At 54.5% G+C, this 13601-nt stretch overlaps 1 protein-coding gene across 1 annotated transcript; it reads left to right on the top strand.

Annotated features, from left to right (window-relative positions):
• Positions 1–889: 889 nt before the first annotated feature.
• On the top strand, positions 890–10039 carry LOC119098226 (phosphomethylethanolamine N-methyltransferase). Its single transcript, XM_037221151.1, has 4 exons — positions 890–934; positions 1421–1652; positions 8676–8827; positions 9832–10039. The coding sequence occupies exons 1-4, from the start codon at positions 890–892 to the stop codon at positions 9976–9978; spliced, it is 576 nt and encodes a 191-aa protein (XP_037077046.1). The 3' UTR covers positions 9979–10039.
• The last annotated feature ends 3562 nt before the right edge of the window (positions 10040–13601 follow it).

The raw sequence follows: 13601 nt of genomic DNA, 5'->3' as shown, positions 1-13601 counted from the left end.
GCTACGAGAGGATGTACGGCGAATCGTTCGTCAGCAGCGGCGGCCTGCAGACGACAGAGGTATGTGCTCTGCCGCAGCGCGGCGCCGGCCTTCTCCGGCAGCCGAGGGGTGCGCGACCCGCTCTCGCCGACCGCGGCAGGTAGCTGGCGGGTGTGGGTGCAAACCGGTGTCGATGAGCGGTCGAGTCCAAATGAGTTTGACGACGAGCTGTAATCGATTAGGGCCCGCTCAACGTGGTCCAAGTGGTTTGGCAAGCGCGCTTTTGTGGTGGATGCGATGGGGTGTGGTGCTCAAAGTCCAGAGCATGAATCCAGAATTCAAAAAAATCCATCCAGAATTCAAAAATCCAAAACAAATCCAAAATCCAGAGCAGAGCATGAAGCACGAGATGATATCTTTCTAGGATCAGACTCAGGAAATCCATTCAGACTTTCTGAGTCTGATCCTGAATCGCACCGACCGTTCAGACGGGGCCTCCGGTCGGTGCGGATGAACCAACGTCTGAGTCATAGTTCAACCTGACGGCTGCGACCTGCCGCAGTCACGCGCACACATGCCGGACGGTCAGACGCTGAGGCACCATGCCAGTCGCCCCGTTCCGGACCAGTGAGAGCAGACCCCGTGCCGGACCAGTGAGAGCAGACCCCGTGCCGGATCAGTGAGAGCAGACCCCGTGCCGGACCGGTGGGAGCAGACCCCGTGCCGGACAAGACCGGCCCGGCGCCGTCTGACGCGAGCCGCCCCGGCCCGCCCTCAGACGCTCTGTCGCCAGCTGGACCTCGGCACCGCCAGCCGGGTGCTGGACGTGGGCACGGGCCCGGGCGGCTCGGCCATCCACATGGCCAGCCGCTACGGCTGTCACGTGACCGGCGTCGACCTGTCGGCCAACATGGTGACGGCGGCGCTGCAGCGGCAGGCGGCATTGTCGTCGCCGGTGAGACCACCCCTGCCAACGCGCGGCCCTCGCGCGCCGCCTGTCGGTTCCATCTGTGAGGACGTGGACTGACTGGGTCGAGCATGGTGCAGCGCGGGAACAGAGTGACACGTTCATTTGCGGCAGTGGCAGAGCAGGCACTGCTGCACTTCGTTTTGCTCCTGAGGTCAACTGCATTATCTCTGGTTTGCTTCATCCATGACGATGGTACGGGTCGCTTGCTTGCTGGAGAATCTGCCCTCCTATCATCACCACCCGAACGTCTCACGTCAGGGGGTGGAGCGTGCCCCTACTGGTGCCATCATCACCACCCGAACGCCCCGCGTCAGAGGGCGAAGCGTGTTCCTCCTGATGGCCGATCGGTACCGCGCGGCCCGGCCGCGGCGGACGCGAGCGGGAGGGAGACGGCCAGGCGGGGGAGCTGAGCCGCGCCGGAGCTGAGCCGCGCCGGAGCGGTGCCTGATGGCGGCCGGTGCGGCGCCACAGGTCCGCGAGCAGCTGCGGTTCGAGATCAGCGACATCGCCGAGCGCGAGTACGCCGACGCCAGCTACGACGTCATCTACAGCCGCGAGACGCTGCTGCACGTGCCGGCCAAGCAGGCTGTGCTGGCCAAGTTCTGGCGCTGGCTGCGGCCCGGCGGCCGGCTGCTCATCACCGACTACTGCCAGGGCCAGGGTCCCCTGCGCAACGACTTCCTCGAGTACAAATCGGCCAGAGGTGAGTGGTGCCTTTTCGCGTAAATTTTTACAAATGTCCCACAGCTTCAGCTTTCTACTGTGTCCGGTCACCGAGATGGTATCTCGATCTCGAGGTGTGAGTGGCGAAAGGGTGGGAAAGAAAAGTGGGCAATCTATGACGCATTCTCAGTACTGCGTGCATGGTCTTCTTACCTTTTCCAGTGATTCTGAAGGTGTGAACTGGTAGGACGATGAGCGACATCAGTTTTCGTGACCTTTGAAGAAATTATCGAGGGCAAGGTCACATCAGGTCAAGTATTGATGCGAATATAAAATGAACCCACCAAGCGCCTGTTTTGTGTGCTGAAATGGCGACATATGGCCTAGTTGACAACGGGGAGATTTAACTTTAGAGTCATATCGAGTCAAATTTTCAAAATTTCCTTGGATTTATGTTACTCAAGCCTCCATAATGCACCGACACTACCGTGGTAGATGAAGATTTTAGGGTACAATCACCCAAGGTTAGGATAGTGGTAGGCTGTGCGATGGGCTCAGGTAGCCTCCCGCATAGGCTCACGCAGCTCAGGTAGCCTTCTGATGGGCTCAGGCAGCCTCCCATAAGGGCTCAGGTAGCTCAGGTACCCTCCTGATGGGATCAGGAAGCCTCCTCTTCGAATCAAATAGAGGAATGCTTTGGCTTGAGCCACTCTTGCTCTACGTAGATACATTGACACATCACGCAATGATAGCTAAAATGCGATTTAACTCCATTTAACAAGACTAAAGACTATCCATACTAGATGCCAAAGGTCCGAGGCGATGTCACCAGGGGGCAAGGACAGCGGCCGCCTCCTCTGCCATTTGTCAGAGCGTGGACAAATATTTGCCCCACTTGAAATGTCAGGAGGCTCCATCGCACCAACAGGAAGCGCATGATGGCAGGGACGGACCATTCTATAGAGTCGAAAGGAGGATATTTACCAATAATGGACAAAGCTGCCGAGCAGGTGGTCCTAGTTGGCCAACACCAGGGCCTATTGATCGACAGCAGGCGACAAATGACTCAGGTGCTGGCCGCCCCTGTCGATATCGCAGCAGCATGAGCAAAGTTGTGGATGACGCACAGGAATATCGACATATCGCATGCAACACAGAGGGTGTGGAATCGGCGGGGAGGGTGAGGGCGGAGGGGTCGCGTCAGCCCTACGTTGTGGAAGGTAGCGATGTCGCCACGCGTGGCGAGGATTAAACGACTAGGCGACTACGATGCTCTTAGCGACATCTGTCGTTAGCTTGTGTCACCATGATCTCACGCTTGCGCGCTTCATAAGTACGTCAGTTATGCAACGAAATGACGTATCAGGGACCGCACAGCCAGGGGCGGATCAAAGACGGGGGGGGGGGGATGGAGCAATGGGCCCCCTGTGGCACCAGGTATGTTTCGAAGCCTCTAAAATCTGATAGCGACGGGGCAGCAAAATCTTCATCGCGGAGTCGCATAACCTTTGTTTTCAAGAGGCGCTTCACTCCAGGGGTACTACTCAACGGGCATCAAATTTCAAGGTCATAAAAATGTTTTGCATCCCACTCTGATGAAATTCCGGGTCGGCTCCTTGGGCGTGGGACCATTTCCTTCATCTTCATTGCGAGGCATCATAATCATTGTTTGCAAACGGCGCCAATTCCGAGCGGGGCATGTAAAGGTCCAAAAACCCTTAATTTAACACGGAACTTAAATCCAGGGAACCACATTTTTGCGCCCTTTGTGTCACCCTGACAAAAATGCTGGATCAGCCCGTTCGGTGTAGGGGTATCAAAAACCTTTTCCGGGAACCACATTACTTTACTTCTCATCATTTAATGATTGGTTTAATTTAGATATTGATTGTATCATCAATACGGGGAATTACAATTCCTCGGCCACTCTATTCCAGAGGGTACCACAAGTGGCCTCGAAGTCTTCATTGCCAAACGACCACCAATCTCAGAGGGCACCACAATGCTTGTGTGCCTTTCCATCGACAGAATCCTGACAACAACAAAAAAACGATCGGTCTATGCGGCGAGATGGCATCAAAATCTTCATTTCGGGGCATTAAAACACTTCTTTTCTAGAGACATCAAATCCAATCGGGCTATTCAAAAGGGCCCGAGGCCTTCAATTTAAAAGGTTTGCTTTTAGCGCATCCAGGGGCACCACAATTCCCCGGCTATCCACCTTGACGAAATATTTGGATGGCCCTTTAGGGCAAACGGGCACCAAAAAAAAACTTTCCTTTCAACGCATCAAAACCTGTAGAGGCATCCAGTCTCAGGCGGCACGATGCAGTGACCCAAACGTTCATTTTAAAAAGCAATAAATTACAGGAGGCACTGCAATGTCCATTAACGGAATCCTTGATCGGCCCATTGAGGAAGGGATGCCTAAAGTTTCATTTCGTGGCACAATATTTTATATTTTCAACAAGTACCAAATCCAAAAAGAGCACTTAAAAAACTCCTCAACCTTTACTTTCAAGGGAAACCTAAATCCACGGGTGCCACAACTTCTGTATCTTCCACCCGAACAAAGTCTTGGATCGGTCCCTTCTGCGAAACATTGCCAAAAGCTTGACAGGCAATGTCTCACATTTGAAGAAGTTGAGACAAGCATCAGATATGTGGAAAAGGCTTTTTTCTTTTTTTCTTCCAAGCTTTTCTAAAGTTTTTCTAACTTTTGGTTTGCTTTATAGTACAAGACTGCCGTATGCAACATTTAGCAACTATGTTCCTCAACACGCTATCGTCTGATTATGCCATTAAATGTTAGTGTGACGTCAGAGTCGCTGCCAAACGGACCGTGTCAGAGTTGCCATTGTAGCGGACGGACAGATTCATTTGTACCACTGCAACTTTCCGAGAGGTGGCGGTATTTGCCAGAGCGTGGCTGCTGAACCGAATATTGCTAACAGCTCGTGATTTGGACATTTCTCGTGGTCCTCTCCCGTCTAAATCCATGATTAAGCCCGATTTTTATGTAACACAGCGACACGAGCAATAGAGATTATGTCATTACGTCACGAGTTTGGGGTGCTCCACGTGGTAGTCCATCCTGAGCATTAATCTGATAATTGAACAGGTGGAATCTGCGACCCGGGATATCTTCTAAATGCATCCGAATTGATTTCATAAGGAATTCGAAAAAATCAGTTTGCGATACGTAATCGTTTTCGCACGCCCATTGACTGCAGCCGGGTGTCAGCTGCGATGCCGACGCCGCGCGGCCTGCGGAGACCGCGACACCGGACGTCAATGTTCTTTTGACGGCGAGGCACATACGGTTATATTAAATATTTTTTTAATAATGGATTACAAACAGAGGATGAACTTTCCAGGCAGACAAGGGTTGGACATGTCGATGTAAATTGCTTGCCATGTTTCGCTTTCCCTGGGTTCAATCCGCGTGCCGCTCAATATATTTGTAGATCCCCGCAAAAAACCGGCGACGTACTGCCGCTGGCATTAATTTATAAACAGGGCCGAATGAACTGACGTAAATTTAACAGTGTGATTTATTATATATATATATATATATATATATATATATATATATATATATATATATATATATATATAGTACAAGTGGCTTATTCGATGCAGCAATTTATTTGTTGACAGAATTAATTTTAGTTACTTTTAAATGCATGAAGAATTGCATCTCTGATCTTCTCATCTCTGATCTTTTCATCTTTCATGAATTGCATCATAAAAAGGAAAAGTAACATTGATCTTTCGGAACAATGCGGCTCATTTTTTGGGGGGATGATTTAGGAGGATGAATTCCCTACTGCCTTTCTAACAGCATTTATCCCTCGTCAACCGCGGTGCCCCCCCCCCCCCCCCTTACCGTGACTCGGCTGCAGCCCTAGCCACATGAAGTCCTGATCAGATCAGGCGTCATCCACCCTGATGAAATCTAGAGACCAGTCCGAGTCAGCGCAGCCAATGGGGGGGGGGGGGGGCACATCCTGAAGTGCACATTTGTTGTTTTTACTTTAGCACGGCTGATGGCTCTTGAGAGGAAACTAAAAATAAATGTACAGTTTACAATGGACAATACCGACAGTGAGATACATCGCCATTGAGCAGATGCATGTGTAAGGCAGCAATGATAGCGGTTGAATATGCCAACAAACGAACTGATACAAACGATATGTGCATCGAACTGTTAATTATGTTTTACATTTGAATGGCCGACGGATGAAAACCTTAACAAGTAACCCACGCATATACCTAGTGAGCGATAGGCCATTTGAGTCACCTTTTTGATATACCCAATCCACTCCGATGTTTCAAATGTCAACGGTTTTGGACCCGGCAGCAAGTCCTGCAAACTGAGTGCACGATGCCCTAAGTGCCGCGAGACTCCTCAGGGGATCTGTCTGCAACTCGTCTCAGAAATGCCTGAGCTGTGGGAGTGCTGATCACAGCGCCAACTCTGCCCTTCGCGGTGAGCGACACGGCAGAAAGAAAAAGAGCAGAGTGACGCGTTCATTCGTGGCAGTGGCAGAGCACACACTGTCGCACTTTGTTTCGCTTCTGAGGTCAACCGCATTGTCTCTGGTTCGCCTTATCCCTGACGATGGTGCGGATCGCTTGCTTGCTGGAGAATCTGCCCTCCCATCATCACCACCTGAACACCCTGCGTCAAGGGGCAGGGCGTGCCCCTACTGACGACATCATCACCAATTTGCTCCGAAAGGCCAGGATGGGTGTGCCTTTCTAGCAGGCAAGACCCACTGTCGAAGCGAAAATATCGCAGTCTTCAACGAAATTACACGCAAGTCGCAAAGGCAGTCCAAGTACGAGAAGCGTCATGTGATGCACAGACAGAGCGATCCTCTAGTTACCTCCTTTGAAAATTGTTAGTCCACTCAACGCTACCTCTGCCACAGCAAACACACAAACCGAAGAGTCGCGTTCCCTCCAGCCGGCCCTGTCCACGCGTTCCCTACAGCCGGCCCTATCCACGCGTTCCCTCGAGCCTGCCCTGTCCACGTGTTACCTCGAGCCGGCCCTGTCCACACGTTCCCTAGAGTCCTGTCCACGCGTTCAGATTCTCAGTCGTCTGTGCGCTCCCGTCCCCAGACTGGCCAGCGTTCCAGCCCTCCTGCTACGCGTGGTTCTCGTGCGGATAAAGTCGTCCGGCGTCCTAGCAGTCCTCCAGCCACGGACGGTCGGCGGCCGGGTTCCTCCGGCCGCCTCACGAACGGCCCCTCCCCTCCTTCCCTGCATAACACCTGCCACAACACGCCCGAGCGAAGACCGCCAGCCCCGCCAGCCTGTGGGGTTGGCATTGGGCCGGCGGCGGTCAGTTTTGTTCGGCTGGTTCCCACCAACCGGCGGGGGAGGGTCTGTTCACCATTTCATGCCTTTTCTCGTACAATGGACATGTCGCGGCCTTGTTCCTAAACGGTTTAAAATTAATGCCGCTTCGGCAGGATTAGCTCCAACGATCATCGTCTTGCAAGAACCTTGGTGTCGTACTGTGGGCCCATAAAACTTTACATGCTAAAGTGCTCCTTACATTTTGTTATGACACAGACGGCGAGCGTCGCGAGGGTGGAGTGGCGCTATACAGCAAATGAATTCACGTGCATGCCCCTCTTTCTGATCGCGCCTCCCAATGCTGTTGCATATCCGGTACGGTTGCATGTCCGCACCATCGATGTACGCTCTTTGTGCATTCCACAAAAGCATGGCAGCACGAAGCTCTTGCGGCTGCTAGACCACCTTGTTACTTATTTTCGCAACGTTTTTCTTAGCTGCGGCGATTACAACTGTCATAGTCCAGCTTGGAGTAATGACACCCAGGCCGCCAATCGCCGGTGCATTTGGTTCAAGATTTCATCGGTGCTCATAATTTAGTCTTACTGAAGAAAGGAGATAATATCACCGCATACCTATTGGTTCAGAAACTGCCATCGACTGGTTGCTGCGTCTTCCCTCAGTAAGGGATATCTTTTATTGGACTGTTGAGCGAGATGTTAATGACAGTGACCATTTCCCATTTAAGCTTTACGTCACTTTTGACCCGGCCGCTGATGCGGTTCCACGATTCATCACTGCTGCATGACGCAAAACAGACTGGGCCAAGTTTCAGAAGGTTTGTTTTGTCAACCACGATCGCTGTGTCACCCGAACAAGGTGTCAGCCTTGTCACACACATTCTTCATGCGCTTAAAAAACTAGTTGTTTCAGATTACCTACGGGGTATTGCGCACTTCTCCAATTTTGGCCTTCGAGGTGGCTGCCCACGTTATGCCCCTTGCTCTCCGATGAATGAAACTCACTGGGATTTTGTTGCACTTTTGTTTTGTACTCCGACTCTATACCGCGTTCTTCCATGACAGTTGCTTAAAAAGTACCACCACGACAGTTAATGCCACGAAAAGTGTTGTTTCTTTTGTAAAGATCCAAACGTTTTGTCACAACAGCCTATGTTCAACAGACGTATTATAACCTAATTGCCAATAATGCAAATAGCTTTTTTGCTCATACTGATGGCTCCTAGGCCAACGACCACACCAGACGTTCAGTAATTCGCAATTAGCATTTCTCTAGAAATTGTCTGTTACCGAATGGTAACTCAGTTTATCTGGCTGAATTATTTGCTGTTCTTGCGCTACAGCACATTCAACACCACAATCATGCCACAAGAACAATAGTTCCTGTTCCGATTCTCGGGCAGATTTACAGTCACCCCTTGGCCCTGACATTACTCACCACCTCCTTGATCACAAAACAAAAATCTGAGAATGAACTGGCCGAAATGTGAGGACTTCTGTAGGGGAGGGGGAGGGTGCGGGCATGACAGTGAAGCCTCCTTGACTAAATCCTGGATCCGTGCCCGCCCACAGCATTGTATTAATTTCGCAGCATCTGAGTCCCCATACCAGCTCGCACGCAGCGTTCTTTTTATAAGGAGTGTACCACGTCCCATCTACAGCTTGCCGTTCACGGTGCGCAAGCCCAGCCAGCGCGCTGCGGGGCCCCGCTGACCGGACCTCCCTTCCGTCAGCTTACAGCATGCTGACGCTGGCCGAGTACGGGCGCCTGCTGAGTGAGACTGGCTTCGCCGACGTCCGGGTGCAGGACCAGGCGGACAAGTTCCTCGTGATCCTGCGCCAGGAGCTGGACCAGTTCCAGACGCAGCGGCAGCGCTTCGTGACGGTAAGGCCCTAGCTGCGCGTGTCCTGGACGCCCTGTGACAGCGCAGCAATGTCCATGGCGGGCAGGAAAGAGCGACGTGGTGTGGCGCGTTACGAGAGTAATTTGATGCTCTACCTGTACTGAGCTAATCTGATGCTCCGCGGGCTGCCAATTTGATGCTCTGCCGGTACTGGGCTGCTAATTTGATAATCTGGCGGTACTGGGCTGCTAATATGATGCTCTGCCGGTACTGGGCCGCTAAATTGATGCTCTGCCGGTACTGGGTTGTCAATTTGGTGCTCTGCCGGTACTGGGCTGCTAATTTGATGCTCTGCCGGCACTGGGCTGCTGATTTGGTGCTCTGCCGGTACTGGGCTGCTAATTTGATGCTCTGCTGGTCCTGGGCTGCTGATTTGGTGCTCTGCCGGTGCCCAATTTGATGCTCTGCCGGTACTGGGCTGCCAATTTGATGCTCTGCCGGTACTGGGCTGATAATTTGATGCTCTGCCGGTACTGGGCTGATAATTTGATGCTCTGCCGGTACTGGGCTAATTTGATGCTCTGCCGGTACCGGGCTACTAATTTGATGCTCTGCCGGTACTGGGCTGCCAATCTGGTGCTCTGTTAATTCAGGGCTGGTAATTTGGCATCCGCATATTCCTGCATGGAACAAGAGGCGTACTCTGTCGGTTCTGGGCTGGCAACTTGCGAGCCACATGTTCCTGCATGGAACGAGAGGCGTTACGAACTCGGGTTATAAGCTCGAATTATAAGGGTTGTTAATTTTCAACGAGTGTCCGGAATTTGACATAGTCAGCGAAGTGAGTTGAAGATTGGTCAGCGAAGTGAGTTGAAGAGCCCACGTTATATAGTACCACGAACAGATATGAAAACAGATGACTCCGCTGGACTCTCTATCGCCACTCGCGTGCACTGTCCCAGCGTTATAAAGCTCGCGGGTCATTCGCAGCAGGCCGTCGCTGCCTGAGCACCCGGGGTGGTCACCATGCGCTGTGCTGCCGCAGGAGTTCTCGGAGGCGGAATACCAGGACATGGTGACCGGCTGGGAGCAGAAGATCAGCCGCGCCTCGGAGGGCTCCCAGGTGTGGGGTCTCATCACAGCGCGCAAGCCCCTGCCAGACGCCAACGGCCTCGACAGTCACCAGCAGTAGCCGGCCGGTGGTACCAGCGAGCCCGGGACGAGTGCCTTTGTTGTAGCGACAAGTTGGAGCGGATGGGCGGGCACCGCGCGCAGCGACTGGCCGGCGCCGAGCGCTGCGGCTCGCTGTGTGCGCGGCTGCCGCTCCGACCGGCCCCGCCCCGCTTCGCGTGGCGTGGCTGTGTTGTCCTGCAGTCTGTCCGCGGGACGGGTCGCGCGGAGATTGGTGTGGCGTGGCTGCGTTGTCCTGCACAGTCCGTCCGCGGAGGGCCCTGCGCGGGGCCTGGCGCAGGCGAGGGTCATAAGGCGCAACGGGGCGGCGGGAAGACCCGTTCAACGGGTTTGATGTTTGTGCTTGCGTGTTGCGTTCTCTGACGGTGTGGGACCTTGTGTGTGCCTTCCAGGCGGTGTCAACCAGTCGTGATGCACCGCCACGTCTTTCTAGATTAGTCGCTTGTTCAGATAACCGGAAAACAATATCATTCAACATGTATTTCGCATGTATATAACACAGAGGGTATATAACACAGACAATATCCCAAGCGTTGACACAGGGCCATGGCTTGGGAGGGCTTTGGTACATGCTGGTTATGACACCGGTACTGTCACTGGTAATGGCGAGAAGCGATGACATATACAGAAAATTGGAAGACAGAAACGGCGCTCATTGCAACGTTTGGGCAAATCGCAAACGATGCAACGTTCAAAAAAGCATAATACACGACCGGCGCAGAGTTCAGAAACGACGCAGCGTTCAGAAAGCATAATACATGGCAGGCGCGGAGTTCAGAAACGATGCAGCGTTCAGAAAGCATAATACATGACAGACGCAGAGTTCAGAAACGATGCAGCGTTCAGGAAGCATAATACATGACAGGCGCGGAGTTCAGAAACGATGCAGCGTTCAGAAAAGCATAATACATGACAGGCGCGCATAATCACAGAACAGCCAGAATACATCACATAATGTTTACACTCGCCACGTTTCTATCATGCAAAACCCGTAGCGAAAAAAATTGTCATGGTAAAAACATGACATTAAATAGACGTGATCAACGTCCCTGAGGCGAGAGTACGACAAGGCACCCATGTTTTGAGATCGCTGAACAGCCCCGTAGTACACCACCGTATTTAAAATGCAATTGTCGCAGACCTGAGATCGCTCGAGATCGAGAAGCACCGCTGCAGGAGTCAACCAATTGCATCATCCCACACATGACACACTTATGGGTAAACACATAGACACAGTCAATATATCACCCTGCGGCTTGCCTATACACCGCTGAGAACACAACCACACAGTATCGGCCGGAGCCCCATTCGTCTCAAGCGAGGGGACTGTACGCTCGGCGCGCCACCGATATCACCCTGCGGCTTGCCTATACACCGCTGAGAACACAGCCACACAGTATCGGACGGAGCCCCATCCGTCTCAAGCGAGGGGACTGTACGCTCGGCGCGCCACCGATATCACCCTGCGGCTTGCCTATACACCGCTGAGAACACAGCCACACAGTATCAGACGGAGCCCCATCCGTCTCAAGCGAGGGGACTGTACGCTCGGCGCGCCACCGATATCACCCTGCGGCTTGCCTATACACCGCTGAGAACACAGCCACACAGTATCGGACGGAGCCCCGTCCGTCTCAAGCGAGGGCACTGTACGTTCGGTGCGCCACCGGTCGCCTTCAAAGCCGGGGGCTTAAATGACAGTAGAAGGCTTCTCTTCTCCTGGACACAGACGATGGGCTGTCGCACGCAGGCAAAGCTGGTCGTCGCTGTTCAAGCCAACAGCTATACCAAAACCAGTGGCACAAAAGCCGGTTGCCGTTAAAGCCAACAGTTGTACTGCGCCACAAACCCTTCTCCCTTCTCCCCCCTCCCTCCGCCCCAACAAAATCGGCCGGCAGCGGCCACCTACTAGCCGCGCTGGGCTCTGCCGGCGTGCGGGGCGTTGCGCCGCGTGCGGTAGGCCCTCGACAGCAATATCATCAGGCCTAGCCGCACATGCAGGTCCCGCACCGTGTCATTGCCGCCTTCAGCCTGCAACATGGGCTGCCCGCCCGGGTCGTTCATGTCATGACAGCCCACCGCCTGCGACATCGGCCGCCCGCCCGGGTCGTTCATGTCATGACAGCCCACCGCCTGCGACATCGGCCGCCCGCCCGGGTCGTTCATGTCATGACAGCCCACCGCCTGCGGCATCGGCTGCCCGACCGAGTCGTCTGTGAGGGCGAACGGATCGGCGCCGCGCCCCGCCCCCGCCCCCGCCGCCTCTTCTGTCCCGGGCTGTACGCGCTGGAGAGGCGGCAGGTCGTCCGCCCAGGCGTCACACAGGTCGGGCTCGGCCCGCTCCCACCAGCCGTCCGCCGCGAGCGGCACCGGTGGCGGAGGCTGGCTGCTGTCGGGCAGGCCGGGCGCCGGCAGCCACGGGTCGTTGTGCAGGGGGACGAGCACGTGGTCCTCCCACCAGGGCTCCGCTTCGTTTGGAGGTCCCTGGATGCCGATAGGCCAAAATGGCCGCTGCAGATCCCCTTGGTAGCCGACTGGAGGCCCTTGGCGAGCACGCGGGACCTCGCCTTGGTAGAAGAGGGACCCGTCGGCATCTGGAGCATGCGCCTCCAGCAGAAACTGGTAGGCAGTGAGACATGCCCGCTCCTCCAGCAGTGTTTGATAGGCCTCTGCTGTCTTGCGCTGGTCCAGCTCGGCGGCTGATACCTTCCGCTTCTGCTGATCCATATGCCGTTTCCTCATCACGCTCAGACGGTCTCTTACAACCCCTTTCTTCACTTGGTAGAGAGGCATCGCGAATTGCGGGTGTATTTCAATGGCGATTAGTGCCTGACCCCGGTTGATTCGGCTGCCGGCCGGTGCCTCCTGGCGCTGCAGCTGGTCGGCAGCCTGTGCCCCCTGGTTGTCCAGTTGGTTGGCAGCCGGTGTCTCCTGGCGTTGCAGCTGCTCGAAAGCCGGCGCTTCCTGGTGATTTAGTTGGTCGGCAGCCGGCGCCTCCTGCTGTTCCAGTTGGTTGGCAGTTGGTGCCTCCTGGTGTTGCAGTTGGTCGGAAGCTGGTGCCTCCTGGTGTTGCGGCTGGTCGGCAGCCTGTGCCTCCTGGTGTTGCAGTTGGTAGGCAGCTGGTGCCTCCTGGTGTTCCAGCTGGTCGGCAGCCTGTGCCTCCTGATGTTGCAGTTGATTGGCAGCTGTCATTTCCGGGTGTCTCAGTTGGTCGACAGCGGGCGCCTCCTGATGTTGCAGCTGGTCGGCAATGAGTGCCTCCTGGTGATGCGGCTGGTCGGCAGCCTGTGCCTCCTGGTGTTGCAGTTGGTCGACAGCTGGAATTTCCTGGTGTCCCAGTTGGTCAACAGCAGGCGCCCCCTGACGTTCCAGATGGTCGGCAGTCTGTGCCTCCTCGTGTTGCAGCTGGTCGGCAGCCAGGGCCCTCTGGTGCTGCAGCTGGTCGGCAGCCTGCACCCCCCGGTGTTGCAGCTGGTCGGCAGCCGGCGCCTCCTGGTGTTGCAGTTGGTCGACAGCTGGCACCTCCTGGTGTTGCAGCTGGTCCGCAGCCGGCGCCTCCTGGTGTCCCAATAGGTCGGCAGCCGGCCCCTCGTGGTGTTGCAGCTGGTCCGCAGCCTGCACCCC

Source organism: Pollicipes pollicipes, unplaced genomic scaffold, assembly GCF_011947565.3.
Source record: "Pollicipes pollicipes isolate AB1234 unplaced genomic scaffold, Ppol_2.1 Scaffold_4740;HRSCAF=5597_pilon_pilon_pilon, whole genome shotgun sequence".
NCBI lineage: Eukaryota > Metazoa > Arthropoda > Thecostraca > Pollicipedomorpha > Pollicipedidae > Pollicipes > Pollicipes pollicipes.
This window is presented reverse-complemented; position numbering and strand designations above follow the sequence as displayed.

Bases quoted from the DNA above. Each gene is read 5' to 3' on its own strand.
- LOC119098226 (XM_037221151.1), top strand. From the start codon at position 890: ATGGTGACGGCGGCGCTGCAGCGGCAGGCGGCATTGTCGTCGCCG. The intron at 935-1,420 runs GTGAGACCACCC...GCGGCGCCACAG, and splicing joins AGGCGGCATTGTCGTCGCCG to GTCCGCGAGCAGCTGCGGTT. The intron at 1,653-8,675 runs GTGAGTGGTGCC...CCCTTCCGTCAG, and splicing joins CGAGTACAAATCGGCCAGAG to CTTACAGCATGCTGACGCTG.